At 33.0% G+C, this 22,565-nt stretch overlaps 1 protein-coding gene and 2 long non-coding RNA genes across 3 annotated transcripts in view; all 3 read left to right on the top strand.

The window, feature by feature from the left end:
- Positions 1–932, top strand: part of LOC131178333 (insulin-degrading enzyme-like 1, peroxisomal) — a 95,010-nt gene extending 94,078 nt beyond the window's left edge. Inside the window, exons 24-25 of the mRNA XM_058143292.1 lie at positions 157–279; positions 444–932. Coding sequence (XP_057999275.1) covers positions 157–279; positions 444–695 — 375 coding nt within the window. The 3' untranslated portion in view covers positions 696–932. The remainder of the gene's footprint in view (positions 1–156; positions 280–443) is intronic.
- A 2,194-nt stretch (positions 933–3,126) lies between these two features.
- On the top strand, positions 3,127–16,451 carry LOC110673593 (uncharacterized). Its single transcript, XR_009147585.1, has 3 exons — positions 3,127–3,565; positions 3,821–3,948; positions 15,641–16,451. It is a non-coding gene; the product is annotated as an uncharacterized LOC110673593 (long non-coding RNA).
- A 1,809-nt stretch (positions 16,452–18,260) lies between these two features.
- On the top strand, positions 18,261–21,165 carry LOC131178643 (uncharacterized). The gene is made up of 2 exons (XR_009147584.1): positions 18,261–19,578; positions 19,739–21,165. It is a non-coding gene; the product is annotated as an uncharacterized LOC131178643 (long non-coding RNA).
- The last annotated feature ends 1,400 nt before the right edge of the window (positions 21,166–22,565 follow it).

Below are 22,565 nucleotides of genomic sequence, written 5' to 3'. Positions count from 1 at the left end.
ATTAATTAACATCATTATTATTTGTTTATTATCTGAACAATTTGTTTCAAGACCAACTGGACCTTTTGGTGAGTCAACAGTAAAGTTTAGATTTTGAAAGGATTGCCCATTGCCACCTTCCATTGTAAAATAACTGATGAACTGGCTGTTGTGCAGAGCAATGTTAAGGCATTGATTGATACGAAACTTGAGAAGCACAAGAATTTATGGGAAGAATCTGGATTTTATTGGCATGAGATTGTTGTTGGGACTCTCAAGTTTGATCGCATAGAATGCGAGGTATGAGTATCATAATTGCTTTGAAACACTTCCATGATTCAAACTATTATGAATCAGTGGAACTTTTAGAAACTAGTAGAGTGTAACTCCCCAACCCATGCACTGTTAATCCCAAAATCCAAGAGCATGATGCAAGTTTATCCTTATGAATGGCATTAATACAGGTTGCAGCACTAGAGCGGCTCACAAAACAAGAATTTGTTGATTTTTTCGACGAATATATAAGAATTGGTGCACCTCAGAAGAGGACATTGAGCATACGTGTTTATGGCAGCCTACATTCACTCGAGTACACATCAGATACAGGTGAGCAAGCTGAGCTGAACAAGGTTCAGATAGAGGATATTTATAGTTTCAGAAGATCACAACCTCTTCACAGTTCTTTCAAAGGATCCTTTGATCGTACAAAGTTGTAAGGATTAAAATTTTCTTCAAGTTTTAAACGAAAAACATTGATGTATAAGCTTCTGCATTTCAAGTTAAATGAAATTGTGACAATAATATATCAGGAAAACAATCACCAATTGAGGTGATTAAGGACTGTAATGATGGTTCTTGCTTAGAACAATCCTGAATCCCAATTCTGGATTTTATCGGGTTGTAACAATTGCTTCTTACCATAACTTGTGAGAGTTCACGTATTTTATTTGTTACTTTTTCAGACTAATAATTTTTGCCTGAATGTTCATCAATCGGCTAGAGAAGCACTCACAGGTTAAAATTAGGCCTACGCCAAGTTAGATATTCCCAAGGCGTACGACTCCGCTCCTTGGGATGTTGTAAGATGATCTCACCTAATTATTTTAATTTATTAGTTTGAAAAAGTGTGTTATAACAGACTCGCAATCCAAATGAATATCCACAATTGCACCATTATATAATTATTTTAAGTTTGTGAATTTATACGATGGATCATAAGACTTACATTTATGCATAAGACAAGAAAAAAAAGTTTCATAATAAGATAAAATTATTTATAACTATCAAATCATAATCTCAATGTATTTCCTTATCTACCTGTATCATCTGTTGCCACTGAATATCTTATTTTTTATCACAATCGGATTACAGCGCAAACTTTTAAATCGAGTTACAATATGGATTCATAAAAATATATTTAAAATTTAAATTACATAAAAATAATAAAATTATATAAATATTTATTATAATTAAAAAAATAATAATTAATATTTTTGACCTTCTAAATGTGATTAATAATTTGAGCAAAAGAAAACCTAAATACCGTACAATTAATAATATCGCTATTCCCTTTTGAGAAATCTGCAGTTGCTACCTAGACACTACTAATGTTTAAATTATTGATGAAAAATATTTCTGATGAAAAAAAAAATCAATATACATATATATATTATGATTCATTTTAATTTTTGATGAAAAAAATCGATTCGTCTGACTCAAATTTACCCATGTGATTTTTTATGAAACTTGTAACCCTTGATAGTCAACTTAGAGCTTATATTATTGATATGCACTTCAATGGTGAGTTTTCAATAATTAAGGAAATTTGTAATCTCTCTCAAAGTTAATCCAAATAAAGAAAATTTTCATATATCAACTATTTTATTTAATTGTGAAATTGGTGTTAATATTAGTTATTATAATTACAAGTATTTAAAGGGCAATTTTTTTGTAATGAAAGTTGTGAAAGCTCGATTGTTGAATTGAATGAAATATTAATTATTTAACGATTCTTTGCTTAAATAAATTGATGAAAATTTTTTTAATAATATTGATAATAAATCATATAACATTTTTTTAAAAAAGAAGAAATACTGAAAAGTTGTTATTTCATGATTTTTTTAATTTTTATTACATAAAAAATTTATATGCATTATTATATTTTTTTTAATGAATAGTTTATTACTATATCTAATATTTTTTTATTTGAATTGGGTAAAACAAAATTTTATTAACCACAATTAGGACTGTGCACAGTTTTTAGGATTTTAAATTGAATTAAAGAACCTATTAAACTAATTTTATTTTAATATTTTAATTCAATTCTAGTTATTCATTAAAAATAAAATTAGAATTATACTGAATCAAGAACTAAATTTATACATATATTTTTTTTATATTTTTTAAAATATATTATATTTTGTTAATATAATTATGTATATTTATATATCTATATATAATTATGATTTTTGTACATTTTCTTAATAATTTTAGTTATAAATATATTAAATTACTTTATAATTTTTTATTATAACTATATTGTTATACTATATGTGCTTAATCCATAATTATATTCATAAAGATTATATAATTAATAAATAGTTAAAAAATATATTATATATTTATACCCCTATGTTATAATATATGCTTAATTCTAAATTATATATATATATATATATATATATATATATATATATATATATATATATATATATATATATATAAAGATTACATAATTTATAAATCATTAAAAAAAATATTATATAATATACTATGTATTAATTATTTATTTTAAAATTTAAATAATAATTTAAATATGACTTTTTATAAAAATAATTATATAAAATTATTTTAAAAATTGAGAATTAAATTCACGTTATCAAATTGAATTAAAATTGAAAATTGGAAAATCATATTAAACTAAAATCAAAATAAAAAAATTGAATTGAAATTTTACCAAAATTTCAATTTTTAATTTCTAAACACATCCGAATTGAAACCTTAAAAAAATAAATAAAACTTAAAAAAAATACTTTTATCCAAACTTTTAAAAATTGCAAAAAAAAAAAGTTAATTTTTATCCAAACAGCTTAGCGGCAGACGAAAACAGGTGACTGTACAGTACACGAGGGGACTCTATCTGAGAGGGTTCCTTCACTCCACACTTACACCTTATAATTATAAGAACAACCACAGGAGGAGAAGGAAGTTTTTCTTTCATATTTTCTCTGTGAAAGTAACCATCTTTTATCTTTCTTGTCTTCTATCTTGCTCTCTCTCTGTGGAACAGAAGAAAAATGGCGGTGGGGAAAGAGGAGGTGGAGATAGTGAAGCCAAGAAAGGACAAGAGAAACTACAGGAGGATAGTTCTCAAGAATTCCCTTCAGGTCCTTCTTATCAACGATGCTGAGACGGATAAGGAAAAATTTCTCCTCCTTTTAAATCTTAAAAGTCTTGCTTATCGAATTCAATATATCTAACTACTCAATTCTTAATCTAATCCCCTTTCAGTGTGCTGTTTCTATGAATGTCAGTGTTGGCTCCTTCAGCGACCCTGTTGGCCTCGAAGGCCTTGCCCATTTTCTGGGTTATTACTCTCTCTCTTTTTTCTATCTTTATATTTATAATTATGAATGTTGAAGTTTTCTTTGTATTAACTTTTTAATGTGACCTTGTTTATATTTCCTTTTAAGTGATGAGTCAGAGTAGATATTCGCCTTTCAGATTCCTTTTTTTTTTTTTTTTCCTTTCTTCTTTCTTTTTGGTATCTATGTTTCTGTAATTTTGTTTATTTTATTATTATTATTTTTAATTGTTGGATCTTACCACATTTGTTTTGCAGAGCATATGCTATTTTATGCGAGTGAGAAATATCCATCGGAGCACGGAGAGTAGATTTCGGTTTAAATCGAAAAATCGAACCGAACCAAGTTAATTCGGTTCAATCGATTCGATTTTAAAATTCAATAGGTTCGGTTTGATTTATAAATTTTAATAATTTCGATTAATAGATTCGATTCGATTATTTTTATAAAAAATAAAAAAAAATCGAACCGAACTGAAATTACTAATATATATATATATATATATATATATATATATATATATATATATATATATATATATATATATATATATATCAAGGAAACCCTAAGATTTTTTAGTTTTGATTTTTAAGTTTTTTTTTTTATGTTTTTGTTATTGAGATTTAATGTTGAAAATATGAAATTTTACAAAATTTAGTTTGATCGGTTTAAAACCGAATCGAACCGATATTTATCGGTTTGGTTCGGTTTAGTTTCTCTTAATAATCATTTTGGTTCGATTTTTTAAATTTTTTATTTTCAATTTTCGGTTTGATTCGGTTCAGAATCGAACTGACCGTTTACACACCCCTACATTGGAGGATAGTTTCTCCAAGTATATTACAGTGCTACTTGCTTTAATGGCTTTAAGTAATACTAGGTTCTCTCCTTTGAGTTGGTATAAGGTGTAGTGCTCCAACAAACTATTTTTTTTTTTCAACAAGGACTTCACTGCTTGCTCCTTATGTTGGTCTTTTTTTGTATCATATGCAATTTTAATTTGAAATATGCATTAGCATTCTGAGTGTAAACTTTGTAAGTCATTGAATACTTGCTTGATCCTGGCTGAGTGGCTATGGTTTAATGGCTTAAAAGTTAGGGAAAATTTCTAAGTAGTCCCTATATTTGGATAAATTTCAACAACTATCATTGAACTTATATAATTGTAACACTACAATTATTTTTCTTTCCTTTTATTTTCTACTCATTTTCAATTAAATTTTTAGCAATATTTATTCATATTTTATATCATAATAATTATTTACTTAACTGGACAAGTTGGTCAAAAATCACTTCTGAAGGCGAAATGACTAAAATGCCCTCCGTTTGGCTTAACAGATTAAAATTGTTTGTACCGATTGAAAAATTTTTCTAAGCATTTTCTTGGCATTCTAATGCCATAGAAACCTCAATGACTCTTCACTGGAGTCCCAAAAATTATTTTATGAATTTTCTCCCGAGTCTAGGGCTCCTAGCTGCGAGGACCGCAACTTCCCACTGGGTTACCCATCACTAGGGCACCGGCTCACTTAACTTGGTTATATTTATTTCTAAAATTTTTTCTACATTTTTCTTGTTAATATTTGAGTTAATTATAATTCCTCACTTTAGTTTAAATATTTTTCCAAACGTTCTAGTTGTCCAGACCGACACTGATCACCGGAACAGTAGAATGTACGGAATGGATACAGTGAGGGTGTTACAACTCTTCCCCTCTAATTTAAATTTCGTCCTCGAAATTTACCTGACTTAAGTAATCGTAGAGTTGCTACCTCCTTGTTTCTTCACTTCCTTGTATCGCCTTATCAGTGTCTGGGTTTGGCTCCTCCTGAGCTTCTATAGCATATACCTATGGTGCAACCCTGACTTCGGGAATTTCAACTGTCTCAGAAATAATCTTCTGTGAAATGTCAGCCGTTTCTGCTCTACCCGATCTTTTACCCCTTTGAACTGTAGGGGCAGGTCTATCAACTTGTAACACCCCTATTTGTATAGCCTAGTATATTTCACTGTTCCGGTGACTAGTGTCGGTCCGGACAATTAAGGGGATTAGAACCACACTTAAGACAACTAGAGAAGCCATAAACACAAATAATTAGTAATGTTCAATTAGTTAAGTATAAATAAGAAAAACAGAACATAAGAAGTTAAACGAGCCGAGAGTCACTGCGATGGGTGATCTTCTCGGGAAGGACTGCGAAGTCATTTTAAACTCAAATTTCGAACCGTAAAATGTGACGCTGCGGTCCTTAGTACTATTATAAACACAGTGGAAAAGAGAAAATCACGAAAAAGAACTGTTAAGTCAGTCAAATAATTAGGTCAGGGAGCCGGAAGAAATATTGAATTATTTACAAACCGGGTTGAACCGGCGAGGGGCAATTTGGTCAATTGACCCCGAGAGCTGAATCATGACCTAACTGTCAAATAAAATCGGAGAAAAGAAAATTTCGGAATCGAGAATTAAATTAAAGAACTAATAGAAAAATAAATAGAAAAAAAAAGAAAATGAAAAAGTTAAAAAGGTAATGACATCATCATGTGTGACATCAAGGATGTGTCATAATAAAAAAATTCTTTTCCTACCAAATTTGACTAAGTTAAAATCTTTTAAATAAGATAAAAACAACATAAAAAAAAGAAATTATTTTCATCTTCTCTCCCAAAACCAGCCGTCCACTTTCCCTCTCCCAAAGCTCACTCTCAAATCTCCATTAGAGCTCTTAGCTCAAGCTTTATACACCCTAAATTAACCATAAGTTCCCCTAAAATTCTCCACTAAACCTCATCCTTGCATCTTGAAGAGTATAGAGGAGCAAGAAAAAGAAAGAAAATTGGAGAAAAGGGGAGTTAGAAGTTGCTACACAAAGGTTAGTGATTTAAGATGCAAGATTAGTTTACTTGTTATGTTTTTAGCTTGAATTACTTGTAAATAAACTTAAAATGAAATGAAACAAATTATTGAGGGACTAAGTTGAAATTCGGCCAGCATGAAGGGGAGGGTGATTTGCATGGTTTGATTTACTTGAATGGGTATTTGAACCTTGAATTAGTGAGTGGTTATGATTAAAGAGTTTGAAAGTAGCTAAATGCAAGAAATTGGCAACTTAGGGTTTTGGACATTAGGGTTTAAAGACCACAAATGTGAGGAAGTGGTAAATGGTGTCTTTGACCTAATGTGAAGTGAAAAATGGTCATTTGTGACCTAATTAAGTATGTTAGAAGTGTTGGAATTAAAGCCAAATTCGGAGGGAGTGTGGTCATGCTACTGGCAGCATGATCAAAATTTCCTTTGAGGGACCAAAAATGAAATTTTACAAGTCCAATTGGTATGTGACCAATTGGGAATGAAAATAGGCACTAAATGACACAATTTTCATTTAGGAAGCATGCCCAAAAAGTGACCAAAACCTAGTGAACCAATTGACCAAAGTTGGGAAATTGCAGGCTGCCCTGTACAAACTGACCAAATGAACAATATTTGTTCATTTGGTCATAACTTGAGCTAGGCAGGTCAAAATGACCTGAAATTTTACCAGTGGTTAGATGGGATATAGACCTAAAACTTTCATGAAGAACACCAACCCAAATTATGCCATTGGCCCAATCAAATCACTGAGCAAAATTGAATCATTGAATCTGTAGGACTGCAGATTTACCTTATGAACAGTAAAGTTTCAATGGCTATAACTCTCTCTAGAAAACTCCGATTTAAGCGATTCTTGAACCGATGGAAACCTAAGACATAGTAGAACATTTCATATGAAGAAAATTAGACTAAATTATGGACTTAACTTGATCAAATTGCTGAACGAATTTGAATCAATAAATCTGCCAGAACTAAAATCTGTAGCATGAACAGTAACCGTATTTGGGACATAACTTGAGCTACAAAACTCTAATTGGAGTGATTTAAAAAGGAGAATAAACTTAAGACAATAGGGAACATTTTCTATGAAGGAAGTTTTGCCAAATTTCAACAGTAAGGTGACTAATGGAACAATGCAACTAGGGACACCAAAACTGAAAATTTGGTAATTTTGCCTAAAAGACCTAAGTTTTGAGAAAATGACCAAAACCAACAAGTTTAGTGACCAAAATGTGGTATATGGGTGAAGTTGGAATTCCCATACCTATTAAGCCTTAGCAAGTCAATAATTTGACTTAAATAGTATAGTGAATAGTAACCCAAAATACAAAATTTCAAGAACGTCGAATTTAGCACGTTAGAGCTAGGTAAAAGTGAAGTTAAATTTATTTTTGGATTTATGTTAAATTATGGTACTGAAACACTGTAAAATTGTGTATTTCAGTTGAAAAGAATACTGGGAAAGAATCCGAGGAATCGAGTCAAGGCCAAGAGGCGACTCACTTGAGGTTTGTGCACAACATCACTATGCTTTAAAATTCATTGATAAAGTGAATGAAATATGCATTTTACTTTTTCTTTGAATTGTTGAAAGTTTATTGTGACCTTATTTATGATGTTTTGATTTTAATTATGAAAGTTATTGTATATATTTGAAATGACAATGTTTAGCAAATTGTTAAGATAAGTTTTGAAACCACAGTGTCATGACCATATATTTGAACACCTCACTAGCACGACTAGTGGGGGTAATTTCGATTTTTGATTCCTTCTCTGGAGAAGTGTTGAGGTGTGCCAGTAGAAGAGGATGTGAATGGATATCCATATATTTGAGCTAGCTAGCCTTGTGATGTGATTTCTCTTTAGCTTCTGCCTATTGAGATTCTATTTGTTTCGAATGGCATGATCTAACTGTGGGTTTTAAGAAATGTGATTTGACACTTCAAAATGAAATTGTTTGGGATTAAAATCTCATAAATTTTTTTTTGTGTTTAACTCGCATGCTCAGTTCAAATTTTGAATAAATGTGATTTTATTTCTACATAAAGATTATTTTAGTATGTTGTGCACCACTGAGTCCTAGTACTCAGCAACAGCTTTTATTGCTGTCGTAGATAAGAGCAAGGAGAAAGCAGCAGAGTGAGCTGCTATCGATATTGAAGACTTCATTGACCTTTCCTGTACGGGTATTGTTTTATACCCTTGTAGTTATTTTGATGTAAATACTATAATGTCATAAGTATCAATGTAAAGTGAGCAGTTGTATAATAAGTTATAATAATGTTATTTTTGGAACTTCTTTTTGTAAATTAATATTTGTAGTTTGTGAATTTCATACTTTATGCACTGTGAATGAAGTTATTAAATATTTTGAGATGATAAACTTTGATTGGATTGTGGAATTATTTTTGAAGTGGATTAAATTGAGTTGACTTGAAATTATTTGGTGGTTGGGAGTTGTGAAAAATTTTTGGAAGTGTTTTTTTCAGGTATTTGAAGAACTGTTTTCTCCAAATACAAACGAAACTCTGTCAAAATTTTTACTAGTTTATAAGCTTTGAATAAATAATTTTAATTCCTACCAAAATGCTCACCACTTCCAAAATGCAAGAAAATAGTTTTAAAATCCCTTGTAGTGTACTTAATGAATTATCGGTAGGTGAAGTTCGGTAGTTCATTAGGTATTCTATGGGATCATGTTATGCCTTACAGAGGGGTAAGGTGTGACACAACTTGTACCGGAGCTATTGAACCACTCCTCTGAAGGCAATCTCTTATGAAATGATTCGTAGCCCCACACTTGAAACACTTTCCAGTTAACAGTCGACACTCCCCTCTGTGTCTCCTACCACAGTGTATACATTCAGGCACTAGGGCTAATCCCCTTGTTACTGTGCTTGGGGAGCTAGCTATAGATATCCCAGTCTGGCCTCTCTGACCCTGTGTCTGATCTTGTGAACCAGAACCTTTAAGCTTCTTACTATCAGTCGGTATACTTAACTGCCCTGGTCCAAATTCCCTCTTACGCTGCCTATCTTTCCTATTCTGTTCACTTACACTGACCCTTTCTACTTTCAGTGCGGCTTCAACTAATTTCGTGAAGTTCGTAATCCCCAAGGCAGTAATCATTATTTTAATGTTGTCATTTAGCCCCTCTTTAAACCTTTTGCACCTCTCTGCTTCTGTGGGGACTATCTCTCTTCCGTAGCGGCTTAGTCTGACAAACTCCTTCTCATACTCCGCTACTGATAACTGCCTCTGCCTCAGACTAATAAACTCTCCTCTCTTGTCTTCCAGGTACACACTTCCCACATACTTCTTCTTAAATTCAGCAAGGAAAAAATCCCAAGTTATCAACTCTGGCCGGACCTCACTATATATAGTGTCCCACCATTGATAGGCATCATCTTGAAGTAGGGACATAGCACCCTCTAAGTTCTGCTCTGGGGTGCAATGCAGTTGCTTCAATACCCTTATGGTACGATCTAGCCAATTCTCAGCCGCCACCAAGTCATCTTCTTTCTTATTAATGAAGTCCATAGCCCCAAATTTTCTCAGTTTTTCCAGATGGGATTTTCTACTGTGGAAGTGGTGGTGGTGGCATAACCCTAGCTATCTGTCTGAAGAATTCAGCCATTTGCTGAAAAATAGTCGGTGAGGTCTGCAGTGTATTCTTGGTCTTTGGTGGAGCGAGTTCTCCACGGCCCCAGTCTCAGCTGCAGGTGGAGCACGACTCTCCACTTCCTCATCTACTGCTCTTTGTGATGTGGGGTTCATATCCTAATCAAAATAAGAAAAACAAACAGATCTGCATTAGTGTCACCTCGACTCTTGCAAATACAATGCATGGTATGGACTCTATCTAGACCTAGAAACGCCTAAACCGTGCTCTGATACCACTAAATGTAACACCCCTCACCCGACTACAGTGTAACCGAGCGAGGTGTGCTACATTCGGTGCCAGAGCACCCTAACTTATCTTATTTGATTTCTTTAAAAATTTTGTTCTCGTTATATTTAATATTGATTATTTTTCGACAGAGAAACTAACGGAGTTTCCCCTATTTTATTATCATTTGACGTGTTTTACTATTCACCTGCTTGAAATTTTCAATAATATTTTATGATAAAAATATCATTCATGCTCATCATATTCATCTCACTTTCAATTCTTGTAATTCACATACTCATTTGTATAATTCCATTCATACTCAATTCATATGTAAACATTCTCAAATTACATAAGCAAAATTTTCTAATTTCCTTAATTTACATAATTTACAAAATAATTACATAATTTCATAATTTATATGATCTACAAATTAATTACAGTTCCATAATCTATATTTCAACATACAATTCATAGTTTACACTACAAATAATAACTAATTATAATGTACAAAATACATAATATGATCTATATGGGCCCTATCTATATGCATTGCTGAGGAGGTGACAACCTTGAACACTCTGCAGATCAGAAACTCTAAAATCTCTGTTTGGTATTCGCTGGGCTTTAACTTCAGTACCTGCACGAGGAAACAAATCCATCGTGCTAAGCATTACTGCTTAGTGGTGCAATAATATAGCAAGAAAATAATATACAAATAAATGTAGAAATAAACCATAGTTCAAAAAATTTAGATTTATAATTAATTTAGTTTCTAATATTAACTGTCCTCTATCCTGCCATGTTCTTCTTTGGAGGTGCTCAGTTCAGAAGTTTGCATTAATAATGTACCAGATACAAATAATCTAAAATTTAAACTTATGTTTATATTCTTATGTAAGTCACATTTGTAATGTTATTTACGTTATAATTCTTCTACTAGTCTTTTTATCACTTCCTTGATACTTTTTAAGTTGTTTACAATCATTTCGTAATATTTAAAATTTTTAGAACTAGTTTAATTTACTTCAGATCATTCTAAGGAACAAATTTTTAGAACTAATCTAATTTATTTCAGAACTTCTTCTCATTTATTTACTTTCTAGCATTTTTAATTGCTAATATTCATAACTTATTTTAATAAATTAGACTGCCCAAGTAACCTATGACAGGCTGACTAAATTGGATAACGGGTCGTTAGCACTGGACACCGCGGTGCCTCGGGCCGTCATACCATGGGATGCAGAACTTCAACCACGCATGCAGTCAGTATAGCTAAAAAGCCATGATAACACATAATCGGGCATTAAGCCACGAGTGCAGGCATAAAAGCCATGAATACGGGCATAAAGCCATGAGTACGAGCATAAAGCCTTTCGCAGTACTGCTAAAATAATACCCTATTGGCATGCCAATCTATCCAATCTGACACACATGCCTAGGCAATACAAGGGCACATAATATCATTAAATATTAATATATTGTGTTTTATGATTTCATTATTTCATGACAAATTCTATAATTTATACATTCATCATAATATTCATACTAATTTCAATTCACATTCATTTGATTTCATGTGCCATTTACATTCAAACATCTTTCCTTTCTCTCTTGATGGGAACCTAAATCCCAAATGACACTTTTATCTCATTTATACATTCAACAATTTATTCATGTAAAGTACATTTCATATTTCAAGTTGTATTGCTAATATATTATGAACTTCATTGGTGTTGGGAGTATAAATCTCAATTACCTATTCCAAGTAATCCATGAACATTTCATGGATTCCAAATTTCATGCCTTAATTTCCTCTACCAATTTAGTTCTTACACTTTGTGTCTTTGTATTACTATTCACATTACTATTCACTCAAATTGTTGACTTTTTAATACATAATAAATTTATTGAACCTAAGTTCTCCAAGATACCACATTTTGCATTTTATTTTTGTTGGTATTGATTCCTAATACCATTTCAAAGCTTATCTTATGTTATTCAAAATTTTCAGATTTCATACCCTAGGTTTACTGTTCTATTGGTCATTTGTACAGTAAGAATTTGATAAAATTGTCTTCATGAAAGTTGTTCCTTATTGTGTCTAGTTACATTTCTTTTTTTGAATCACTCCATTTGGAGTTTTTTAGCTCAAGTTATGGCCTAAACACCATAACTGGCCGGATTGCAAATTTTTCAGATTTTCTGGACAGAACCAAATCTACAGTGTTTTGTACACTGATTGCAGGTCAGTTTTTGAGCATGTTATGATCAAAATTTGAGTTTGGTTTCTTCATGAAAGTTGTAGGTCTATGTCTCAGCTTACTTCTGGTAAAATTTCAGGCCAATTGGACCTTTCTACACTGAGTTATGACCAAATGAATAAACACTATTCATTTGATCATTTTGCCCAGGCATAATGCAAGTCACCCAGATTAGGGCATTTTTTAGGTCAACTTGGTTTGGTTTCTGGGCAGGGTTTCTTCACCAAAGTTATGCCATTATGTGTCTAGTTTCATGTACAATTGGCCTTGCACCAATTGAACCTCTACAACTCCATTTATAGCCACCCAAACTTGCTGGACTCACAACCAGTCCTGCAGGTCACCAAGGGCAGTATGCCTAAGTTCCACTCCAACATCCTTACTCACTTCAATTCCTCCTCACACATATTCAAATGGTCACTAATTGACCATTATAAGGTTAACGCACCATTACATGAGCAAACCCTAATGTTATTCAAATGTCCAAATTCTCAAGTTCATTCATGCACTATATTTGCATTTCACTTACACAATCATGTTCAAGCACTCATCTCATGCTATGGGCAGCTCATAAACACTTTACATCAAGTAAATTCATCAAACCCTAACCACCCCTAGGCTGCTGAAATTTATAGGGATGGATACACATAATTTTTATTTTGTTTTTTTCACATTTTCTACTTATCTCATGGCATTAAGCATGAATCAAGTAAAAGTGCTAAGAGATTGGACACTAACCTTGTTGGAGCTACTCCCAAGCTTGCCAAAACCTTTCTTTTTCCTCTTCAAATTGCTGTCCAAGGCTTGCTCTAGTGGTAGGGATAATTTTTCATTAAGAGAAGTTAGGGTTTAGAGGTGATTTGGTGGGTTGTCTCAAGCTTGCCTTAAGCTTTCATGGAGGAATGGGTTAGGGAGAGGGAAAATGAGAGAGTCACGGCTGGAAATGGGAAAGGGAAGAAACAGATTGGTTTCTTCAATTTTTCTGCCCATTTTATGCTTTTTAAGTGGTTTATGGACATGTGTCACAATGTGATTGGGTGGGAGTGCTTTAGTGACATCATATGATATCATAATTCCCTATTTCTTTCATTTTTCTTTCCTTTTCTTTTTTACTCATTTTCAATTAAATTTTTAGCAATATTTATTCATATTTTATATCATAATAATTATTTACTTAACTGGACAAGTCGGCCAAAAATTACCTCTGAAGGCGAAATGATCAAAATGCCCTCCGTTTGGCTTAACAGACTAAAATTGTTTGTATCGATTGAAAAATTTTTCTAAGCATTTTCTTGGCATTCTAATGCCATAGAAACCTCAATGACTCTTCAATAGAGTCCTAAAAATTATTTTATGAATTTTCTCCGAAGTCTAGGGCTCCTAGTTGCGAGGGCCGCAACTTTTCACTGGGTTACCCATCGCTAGGGCACCGGCTCACTTAACTTAGTTATATTTATTTCTAAAATTTTTTCTACATTTTTCTTGTTAATATTTGAGTTAATTATAGTTCCTCACTTTAGTTTAAATATTTTTTCAAACGTTCTAGCTATCCAGACCGACACTAGTCACCGGAACAGTAGAATGTACGGAATGGATACAGTAAGGGTGTTACACAAAATATAAAATTATTCTCTTTATGCATGAAAAATTATTCTATCTATAGAGATAAAAATGATTCAATTTACACATGGCTTGAGAGAGAAAAGAAAAATACTGACTATACTCCATGCTGGAACTGTCTAGATCAGCGTCTAACTGAAAAACTAGTAATTAAATATTAGAGGGATTTTACTATGCAAAATTTAAAAGTTAATGGGGTTTTATATTACATTTTTAAGTTAAGGGACTGTGATGTTACAACTAGATAAGTTCAGAGATAGTTGTCAAAATTTATCCCCCTATATTTTAATAAAACTAACTACTTGGTGTTTTGAAAAATATACTATTTAGTCCTTGTATTTTACTTTCATTAAACTATTTAGTCCCTCCATTAAATTTTTCACTATTTATGCTGTTCAAACTACTATTTAATCCCTTTATTTTAAGAAAACTAATTAGTTAATCCTTATAATTTCAAAAATATGACTATTTAGTCTCTTTATTTTAGTGAAACTAATTAGTTGATCAATGTATTTTGAAAAATATAGCATTTTGAAAATTATATTATTAGATAAAAATAGAAATTTTACCTTGTGGGGACTAAATCTGAATTTATATATTTTTTTAAATTTTCAATTCCTTAGATATCATTTTTATATTTTCACCACTGAAAAATAATTTTCCTTTATTACTTTCAAATTTAAGTAAACTGATTAATTTTTTTTGTATAGATAATTTGCACCGTTTTTATTAACGGGTGAAAGCAAAGAGAGAATGAGAGGGAGAAGGGTGCGAGCGTAGAGGAGATGCAATATGGAGAGAGAAATAAAAGAAGATAAGAGAGAAATAAGGGGAAAAAGATTAAGGTAGTTTAAGTATAAAAAATAATTATGAGACTAAATAGTTAACGAAGTCAAATTATAGGAACTAACTAATGTGTTTTTCTAAAATATAGGGATTAACTAATTAGTTTCATTAAAATAGATGAACTAAATAATAATTTGACCAATATTGACTAACAGAAAAATTGACAGAGCGACTAAACAATTTAATGGAGGTAAAATACAAGGACTAAATAGTATATTTTTTAAAATATAGGGACCAAATAGTTACTTTCATTAAAATACAGAGACTAAATAATAATTTACCCTAAAAGTTATACTGTGTTATTTCCTTAGAGTTAGTACGATGTGTAGTGCTCCAACTTTTTTTTTTCCTGATAAGGACTTCACTGCTTACTCCTTATGTTGGTTTATCATTTGTATCATATGGAATTTGAAATTGAAATATGCATTAGTATTTCTGAGTGTGAATTATGTAAGGATTGAGTTGTAGCTTGATCCACGCTATGGATTTTTAATGCCCTATGCAATGCTTACTATTACTTTATTACATATTTTGATGATTTTTGTTACTCAACTCCATTGTCTGTGTATTTTGTCTACCTGATCCTTAGCATGGAGGCAGCGCTAATGCTTTTACATCTTCTGAGCACACCAATTACTATTTTGATGTCAACAATGATTATTTTGAAGATGCTTTGGATAGATAAATCCATGTTTCCTTTTGCTGATAGTTTGTTATTTTCATCGGTATCCTCATAAGGTTTGTGAGCTTGGTTTTTTGCATGTGATGTACTATTCAGATTTGCACAGTTCTTTATTAAACCATTGATGTCAGCTGATGCAACAACGAAAGAGATTAAGGTTGTCGATTCTGGTTAGGTTTTATGTTCAGTAGCCACTCTCTTTTATCTTTATAAAATGTTTTAATTCCCTAATGTTGTACCTGTCTTATTGAGGATATTTGCAGATAGTATGTGCGTGTATAAGTCTGTCTGCAGAGGATATTTTTGTCTGTGTACAGAGATTAAAATTACAGAGCTTTGTGCTGGATATTTCTATTGTGACTTTCATCTGCTTTCCCCCTTTTGTGCCCTTCTTTATTTTTCCATATTTACTTTAGCCGGTCCCAAGCCCGGATAAAGGAAGAGGGTTGCAGTAGGTGACAACCAGCGTAAAAATTTCGTCACACCCTATGATATGGATTCAAATGATATAAACGTTGGGGCGTCCTTTACTAACGACGCGCTACATCGGAGCCCGGGTGTAGTGAGAAATATGCAAGGGTGTAGGGCGTTCACCAAAAGCGACGCACCATGCCGACGCCCGAGTGTGGTGTTAAGTGAGCCCGTTCCCACATCATGGACGTGTGTGGGTAAAGAAGTTAGTCCATAGGACAGATAGTAGAATAAATAGTGGCACAGAACACAAGATAGATATAGAAAACAATAGAAGATATCATAGAAGGAGACCAATTCGGAAGGAGCAGGATAGGAGGAGGTTCAGGGTTGGTACTTGGAATGTTTGATCACTTACAGGAAAATTAATGGAGCTTGTGGATACCTTGGAAAGGAGAAGGGTGAATATTGCTTGCATTCAGGAGACTAAATGGGTAGGAGAGAAAAGTAAGGAAGTGGGTAATTCGAGTACAAGCGTGGTTTACCGGAAAGGAGAGAAACAAGAACGGAGTGGGCATAATCATAGACAGGACATTGAAAGACGCAGTAATAGGTGTGAAAAGAGTAGGAGATAGAATTATACTAGTAAAGCTAGTACTAGAGTGAGAAACAATAAATATAGTTAGTGCTTATGCCCTACAAATAGGACTAGACAGTGAGAGTAAACAAAGGTTTTGGGAAGATATGGATGATTTAATGCAAAGCATACCGAATGAAGAGAATGTTTTCATTGGTGGAGATTTGAATGGACATGTAGGAAGTGATAGATAAGGTTATGAGAATGTTCATGGAGGTTTTGGTTTTGGCAGTCGAAATGAGGAGGGAAAAAGCATCCTGGATTTTGCTATGGCATACGACCTAATACTAGCAAATACCTACTATATAAAAAGAGAGTCCCATTTAGTGACTTTCAAAAGTGGGCAATATAGAAGCCAAATCGACTTCCTCTTAACCAGGAAGACAAATAGAACTCTATGCAAGGATTGCAAGGTCATTCCAGGAGAGGCTTTAACAAGTCAACATCGGCTGGTGGTCTTGGATGTCAAGTTTAGGAACAATTCAAGTAAGGTCAGAAGAAATAGTGTAGCTCGAACAAAGTGGTGGGAGTTCAAAGGAGTAAAGCAAGTGAAGTTCAAAAATGAGCTTCTTGAGTCCGAAGTATGGAAGCTGGATATCGAGGCCAATGATATGTGGATACAGATGGCATCAAAGATTAGAGAAGTAGCTAGAAAAGTACTTGGAGAGTCTAAAGGACATGGACCACCCTCAAAAGAGAGATGGTGGTTGAATGAGGAAGTACAAAAGGCAGTGAAGAGAAAAAGGGAATGGTATAAGAAATTACCTAAATGTGATAATAATGAGGCATATAAACAGTACAAGATAGCAAAGAAAGAGGCAAAAAAGGCAGTTAGTCAAGCAAGAGCACAGGCCTTTGAAAAGTTATATGAGAAACTTGAAACTAAAGAAGGGGAGAAAGATATTTATAGATTAGCAAGGAGGAGAGAAAGGAAATGTCAAGATCTCAATCAAGTTAGGTGCATTAAGGATAAAAAAGGAAAAGTGTTGGTGAAAGATGGAGAAATTATTTTAATGATCTCTTTAATAATAGTCAAAATGGTAATAGCGTAAATATAGATTATAGAACAATAGAAAAGAATGTGAATTATACTAGAAGGATTAGATCTTTAGAAGTAAAGGAAGCACTTAAGAGAATGAAAGTGGGTAAAGCCTGTGGACCCGATGAAATACCAATTGAAGTGTGGAAGTATTTGGGAGATATGGGAGTGGCATGGTTAACTAAATTATTTAATAAGATTCTAAACTCAAAGAAAATGCCTAATGAATGGAGGAAGAGTATTTTAGTACCTATTTTTAAAAATAAGGGAGACATACAGAGTTGCTCAAACTATAGGGGAATTAAACTCATAAGCCATACTATGAAGTTGTGAGAGAGAGTTGTGGAGCATCGAATACGTCACGATACTTCTATCTCTCTCAATCAATTTGGCTTCATGCCCGGTCGTTCAACTATAGAAGCAATCTTTCTCATTAGAAGCAATCTTTCTCATTAGAAGCTTGATGGAGAAATATAGAGATATGAAGAAAGATCTACACAAGGTTTTTATTGATTTGGAGAAGGCTTATGATAGTGTTCCAAGAGAGGTCTTATGGAGAGTGTTAGAACAAAAGAGGGTATCTATTAGGTACATACAAGTATTGAAAGATATGTATGAAGGAGCAACTGCTATTGTGCGCACAGTGGGAGAGGACACAAGAGATTTTTCGATCTCAATTGGATTACACCAAGGATCAGCCATAAGCCCTTACCTTTTTACATTAGTTTTAGATGAACTGACGAAACATATACAAGAGAGTATTCCTTGGTGCATGATGTTTGCGGATGATATTGTTCTGATAGATGAGACACGAGAATGAGTCAATAGAAAGCTAGAACTTTGGAGAAGTACTCTAGAGTCAAAGGGTTTTAAGTTAAGTAGAACGAAGACAGAATACATGCATTGCAAGTTTAGTGAAGGCCAAACTGGTGATAGGGAAGGAGTTAGTTTGAATGGAGTGGTACTGTCCCAAAGTAATCACTTTAAATATCTAGGCTCAGTCCTCCAAGTAGATGGGGGATGTGAGGAGGATGTTAGTCATAGGATTAAAGCCGGATGGTTGAAGTGGAGACGTGCCACGGGAGTTTTATGTGATCGTAAGATTCCCAATAAATTGAAAGGAAAATTTTACCGTACAGCCATACGATCGGCTATGTTATATAGTAGTGAGTGTTGGGCACTGAAAGAGTCGTATGCATCTAAGATAAGAGTTGCAGAGATGAGAATGTTAAGGTGGATGAGTGGACATACTAGACTAGATAAAGTCCGTAATGAGAGTATTAGAGAAAAGGTAGGAGTGGTGCCAATTGAAGATAAGTTGAGAGAAGGGAGATTGAGGTGGTTTGGTCATGTGAAGCGTAGACATACGGAGGCTCCAGTTAGACAAGTAGAGCACATTAGGTTAGAGGATAGAAAGAAAAAAAGGGGTAGACCTAAATTGACTTGGAGGAGAGTAGTACAACATGATTTAGAAGCATTACACATTTCTGAGGATTTAACCCAAAATCGTTCAGAGTGGAGAAAGCGAATCCATATAGCCGATCCCAAATTTTTGGGATAAAGGCTTAGTTGAGTTGAGTTGAGTAGTGTGTACTTTTCTGAAAACCAATTGCATTAACCATGTGATTTGGTTAGTGGTTACTTAAAAAAAAAAAATGCACGATGGGCTACTGGCTTGGCTGCTGGTGAAGGGGACTGGATGAGAGAGTTTTCTTATTTTTTTTAAAGTAGTGATTGATCTTACTGATGCTGGTCATGGTTAGTTTTAGTATTCTTTCCAACTTCAGTTTTGTCTGATTGGTCTGTGAGCCTTGGACTTATCTTTTGACCGAGCTGCAAAGTTTAATTTTAGCTTATTTGTCTGACACCTGGAGCTGATCTGTTTTCTTGGCAAACTATTTTTCTTGATTGAATGCAGAACACATGCAGGATATTGTAGGGCTGCTATTCAAATACATTCAGCTCTTGCAGCAATCTGGTGTTAGCAAATGGATATTTGATGACGTATGGGAATATAATATGCATCATATGATGATGAATCCTACTTTAAATTTCATCTTGTAAATCATAATGTTCCAAATTTATCCTGTTAATACATATGTATATGCATATGGGCTATTCGCTAGAAAGAGCTCCATGTCATGGTAATTCTTGGTATTTGGAAATCCTGCTAAATCTACATGTTATCTTTAATAGAGTTCGGGTATTGAGATGTTCAGTAACGATTAAATATTTTTCCCCTATGACTTCTAGATTCATGCAAAATGAATCAGACCAACTGTTTTCATATTCTATGTTTTCTTGCAGTTGAATGCTGATTCAGTTAATCTTATTTTCCAGTTAACAAATTAAATGTGGCAATATATTAGTTGACTTATATAAATTCAAAAAAAATTGCATAAGAGAAAGGTCTTAATATATTTTTGATAGCATAATGGGTTACAAACATGTCACAATTTTGAGAGTGAAATTTTCATGATGCACATGACAGTTTTATGTTTCTCCACAGAAAATTATCTTTTTAAGAGCATTTATCATCTCTCTTTGTTAGGTTTCTACCTGATTTATAGTTATCCTTAACATTTAGTTTCAGTATTGAGGTTTGTCTTTCATTTTCTTGAAGATTCTGAAACATTTTATCATTTGGATGAAGCTTGCTGCTGTTTGTGAGACAATATTTCATTATCAGGACAAAACCCCTCTGATTGATTACGTGGTCAAAATTGCATCCAATATGGAGGTATGCTTGTATTCCTTCCTTTCAATTTTTTTTAACGTGCTACCTTTTGGATTTGTATATTTTTGTTTCTTTTGGTTGACATTGTAGTTACACGATACTCAAAATGTTATTCTGGTGCAAATTGTGCTAAAATTGCTCTTATAGAAAGGTTGTTGGAAAAGTCCCTTGAAACAGCAAGCATCTTTATTTCGTTACATCCTTCAAGTTATGAAAAGCAACACCCATTTGTACATTTTATTTTGTGTTCTGTGAGTTGGAGAGTTGTTAATTTGAGAGGTGGCTTATTGTGAGGACAAAGTGAAGAAAAAAAACTTGCACCACTGGTGGGGAGGAAAGATTATTGTTTAATGCCCCAAGTATGCAAAGCAAGCCATTATGCAAATCCATTGTTCAACGGGATCTCCGTGATTTCTATCTATACATTTGGAAGATCCTACAAGAGTCATACAGCTGTATCATTCCCTCCCTCTATTATAAATGAATTAATTATTCATGCTCAGTTAATGTCATAACAAGCCAATGTAATATTGGCACTGTATGAAATTTTGGTAAGATTTGTTCTATCTTTGGATAGTTTTCTTTATAAATTCTTTATTTCTATCTTATTTGCTTTCTCTTGCAACAATTTTCCCACTCAGCCAATCGAATTTAGAAAGCTAAGCTACCACTCAACTCAAGGTAACTAACTCCTAATCTGCAGTTTTCCATATAATGAATGCTACCGACTTGTACAGAAGGTGGCGTATTGAGGCATTTTCTTTTGATTCGTATGTGATATAAGCATGATAAGTCTTATTCTTACTTTTGGAGGTGGCTTGGGTAATTTGGAATTGCCTCTTTGATCTTTTAGAGAATTGTTGGGTTTGTCCAGATTTGGTAGAGAAGTTTGTCGGTAGAAAATGGAGAGTGCTTAGTGATGGAAAAAAGGCAGAAAAACATTGGAATTCTGCACTTTTCTTTTGTGGTAATATGAAGTTTATCGATGGAAAGGAATTGGCAAATTTTTGAATACCAGATTCTGCCCTTTAATTTGCTATGGGTTAAGGTGTATTTATCGGTTTCTGTATGGGCTTCTTTTTCAAGGGATTTTACAGGAGTGTCTTTAGGTGTCAATTCAACGTTTTTGAAGGGCACTACTTTATTATTCCTCTGTCAATGTTGCTTGTCATTTTCTGTTGGTCTGGCTAGAAGCATACCTTATTCTTCAAATTATATTTTCCTTGAGTGAAAAACAGTAGAAAGAAGAAAGAAGAAAGAATGATAGAAAATTGTTTCACAATTAATAATGGGGAAATTTTTGAGGAACAAAAAAATGGAAATAAAAGGCTACTGGTTTCCTGTGAGCACATTTGATTCTGTAATAGTAGATAAGAAAAGATGAGGAAATAAACAGCTATTGACTAGTACAATCTTTCATATGAAACTTGACTTGGAAGTCACACTGTACTTTATGAACAGATAGATATTAGAAGACCCATTAATGTCCCATTTTCGGTGGCTTGGTTGGTTTATTAGAAGTTTGTTGCATGAAATTCAATTAAATAATGAAAGAATTATGGCTTTACCTTGTTATAAAAGGCATGGGAGAAATAAGGTCATGAAATTGAGGTATATGATTAATTAGCGAGTGAATTTTATTCTCCATGAAGATTTTTAATTTAGATTAACAAAAAAAAAAATTCATTTTATAAATCATTTTATTTTTGTTATTTTTTAACTGGAAATCCTTCTATTTTTTTTAAACTTTATTCATTCATAAAACACACACACATATAAAATTATACTAACGAATATAGGAATATATACACATATTTACTTCCTATTCTATAACACTGACCCATAAATTAGAATATGAAATCTCATCAATTGTAATACTCCCCTCTAATTAGATTCTTATTGAAGCCAAAACTCCCTCACAACAACTCACAAATAGTACAACCAGCAACTCACAAGGCTACGCAAACACAAGAGCTTGATAACAGTGAAAAAGGACCCAAAGCCATCA

This window comes from Hevea brasiliensis, chromosome 3 (genome assembly GCF_030052815.1).
Source record: "Hevea brasiliensis isolate MT/VB/25A 57/8 chromosome 3, ASM3005281v1, whole genome shotgun sequence".
Lineage (NCBI taxonomy): Eukaryota > Viridiplantae > Streptophyta > Magnoliopsida > Malpighiales > Euphorbiaceae > Hevea > Hevea brasiliensis.
Note: the sequence above shows the minus strand (reverse complement) of the source record. Positions and strands in the feature narration are given on the sequence as shown.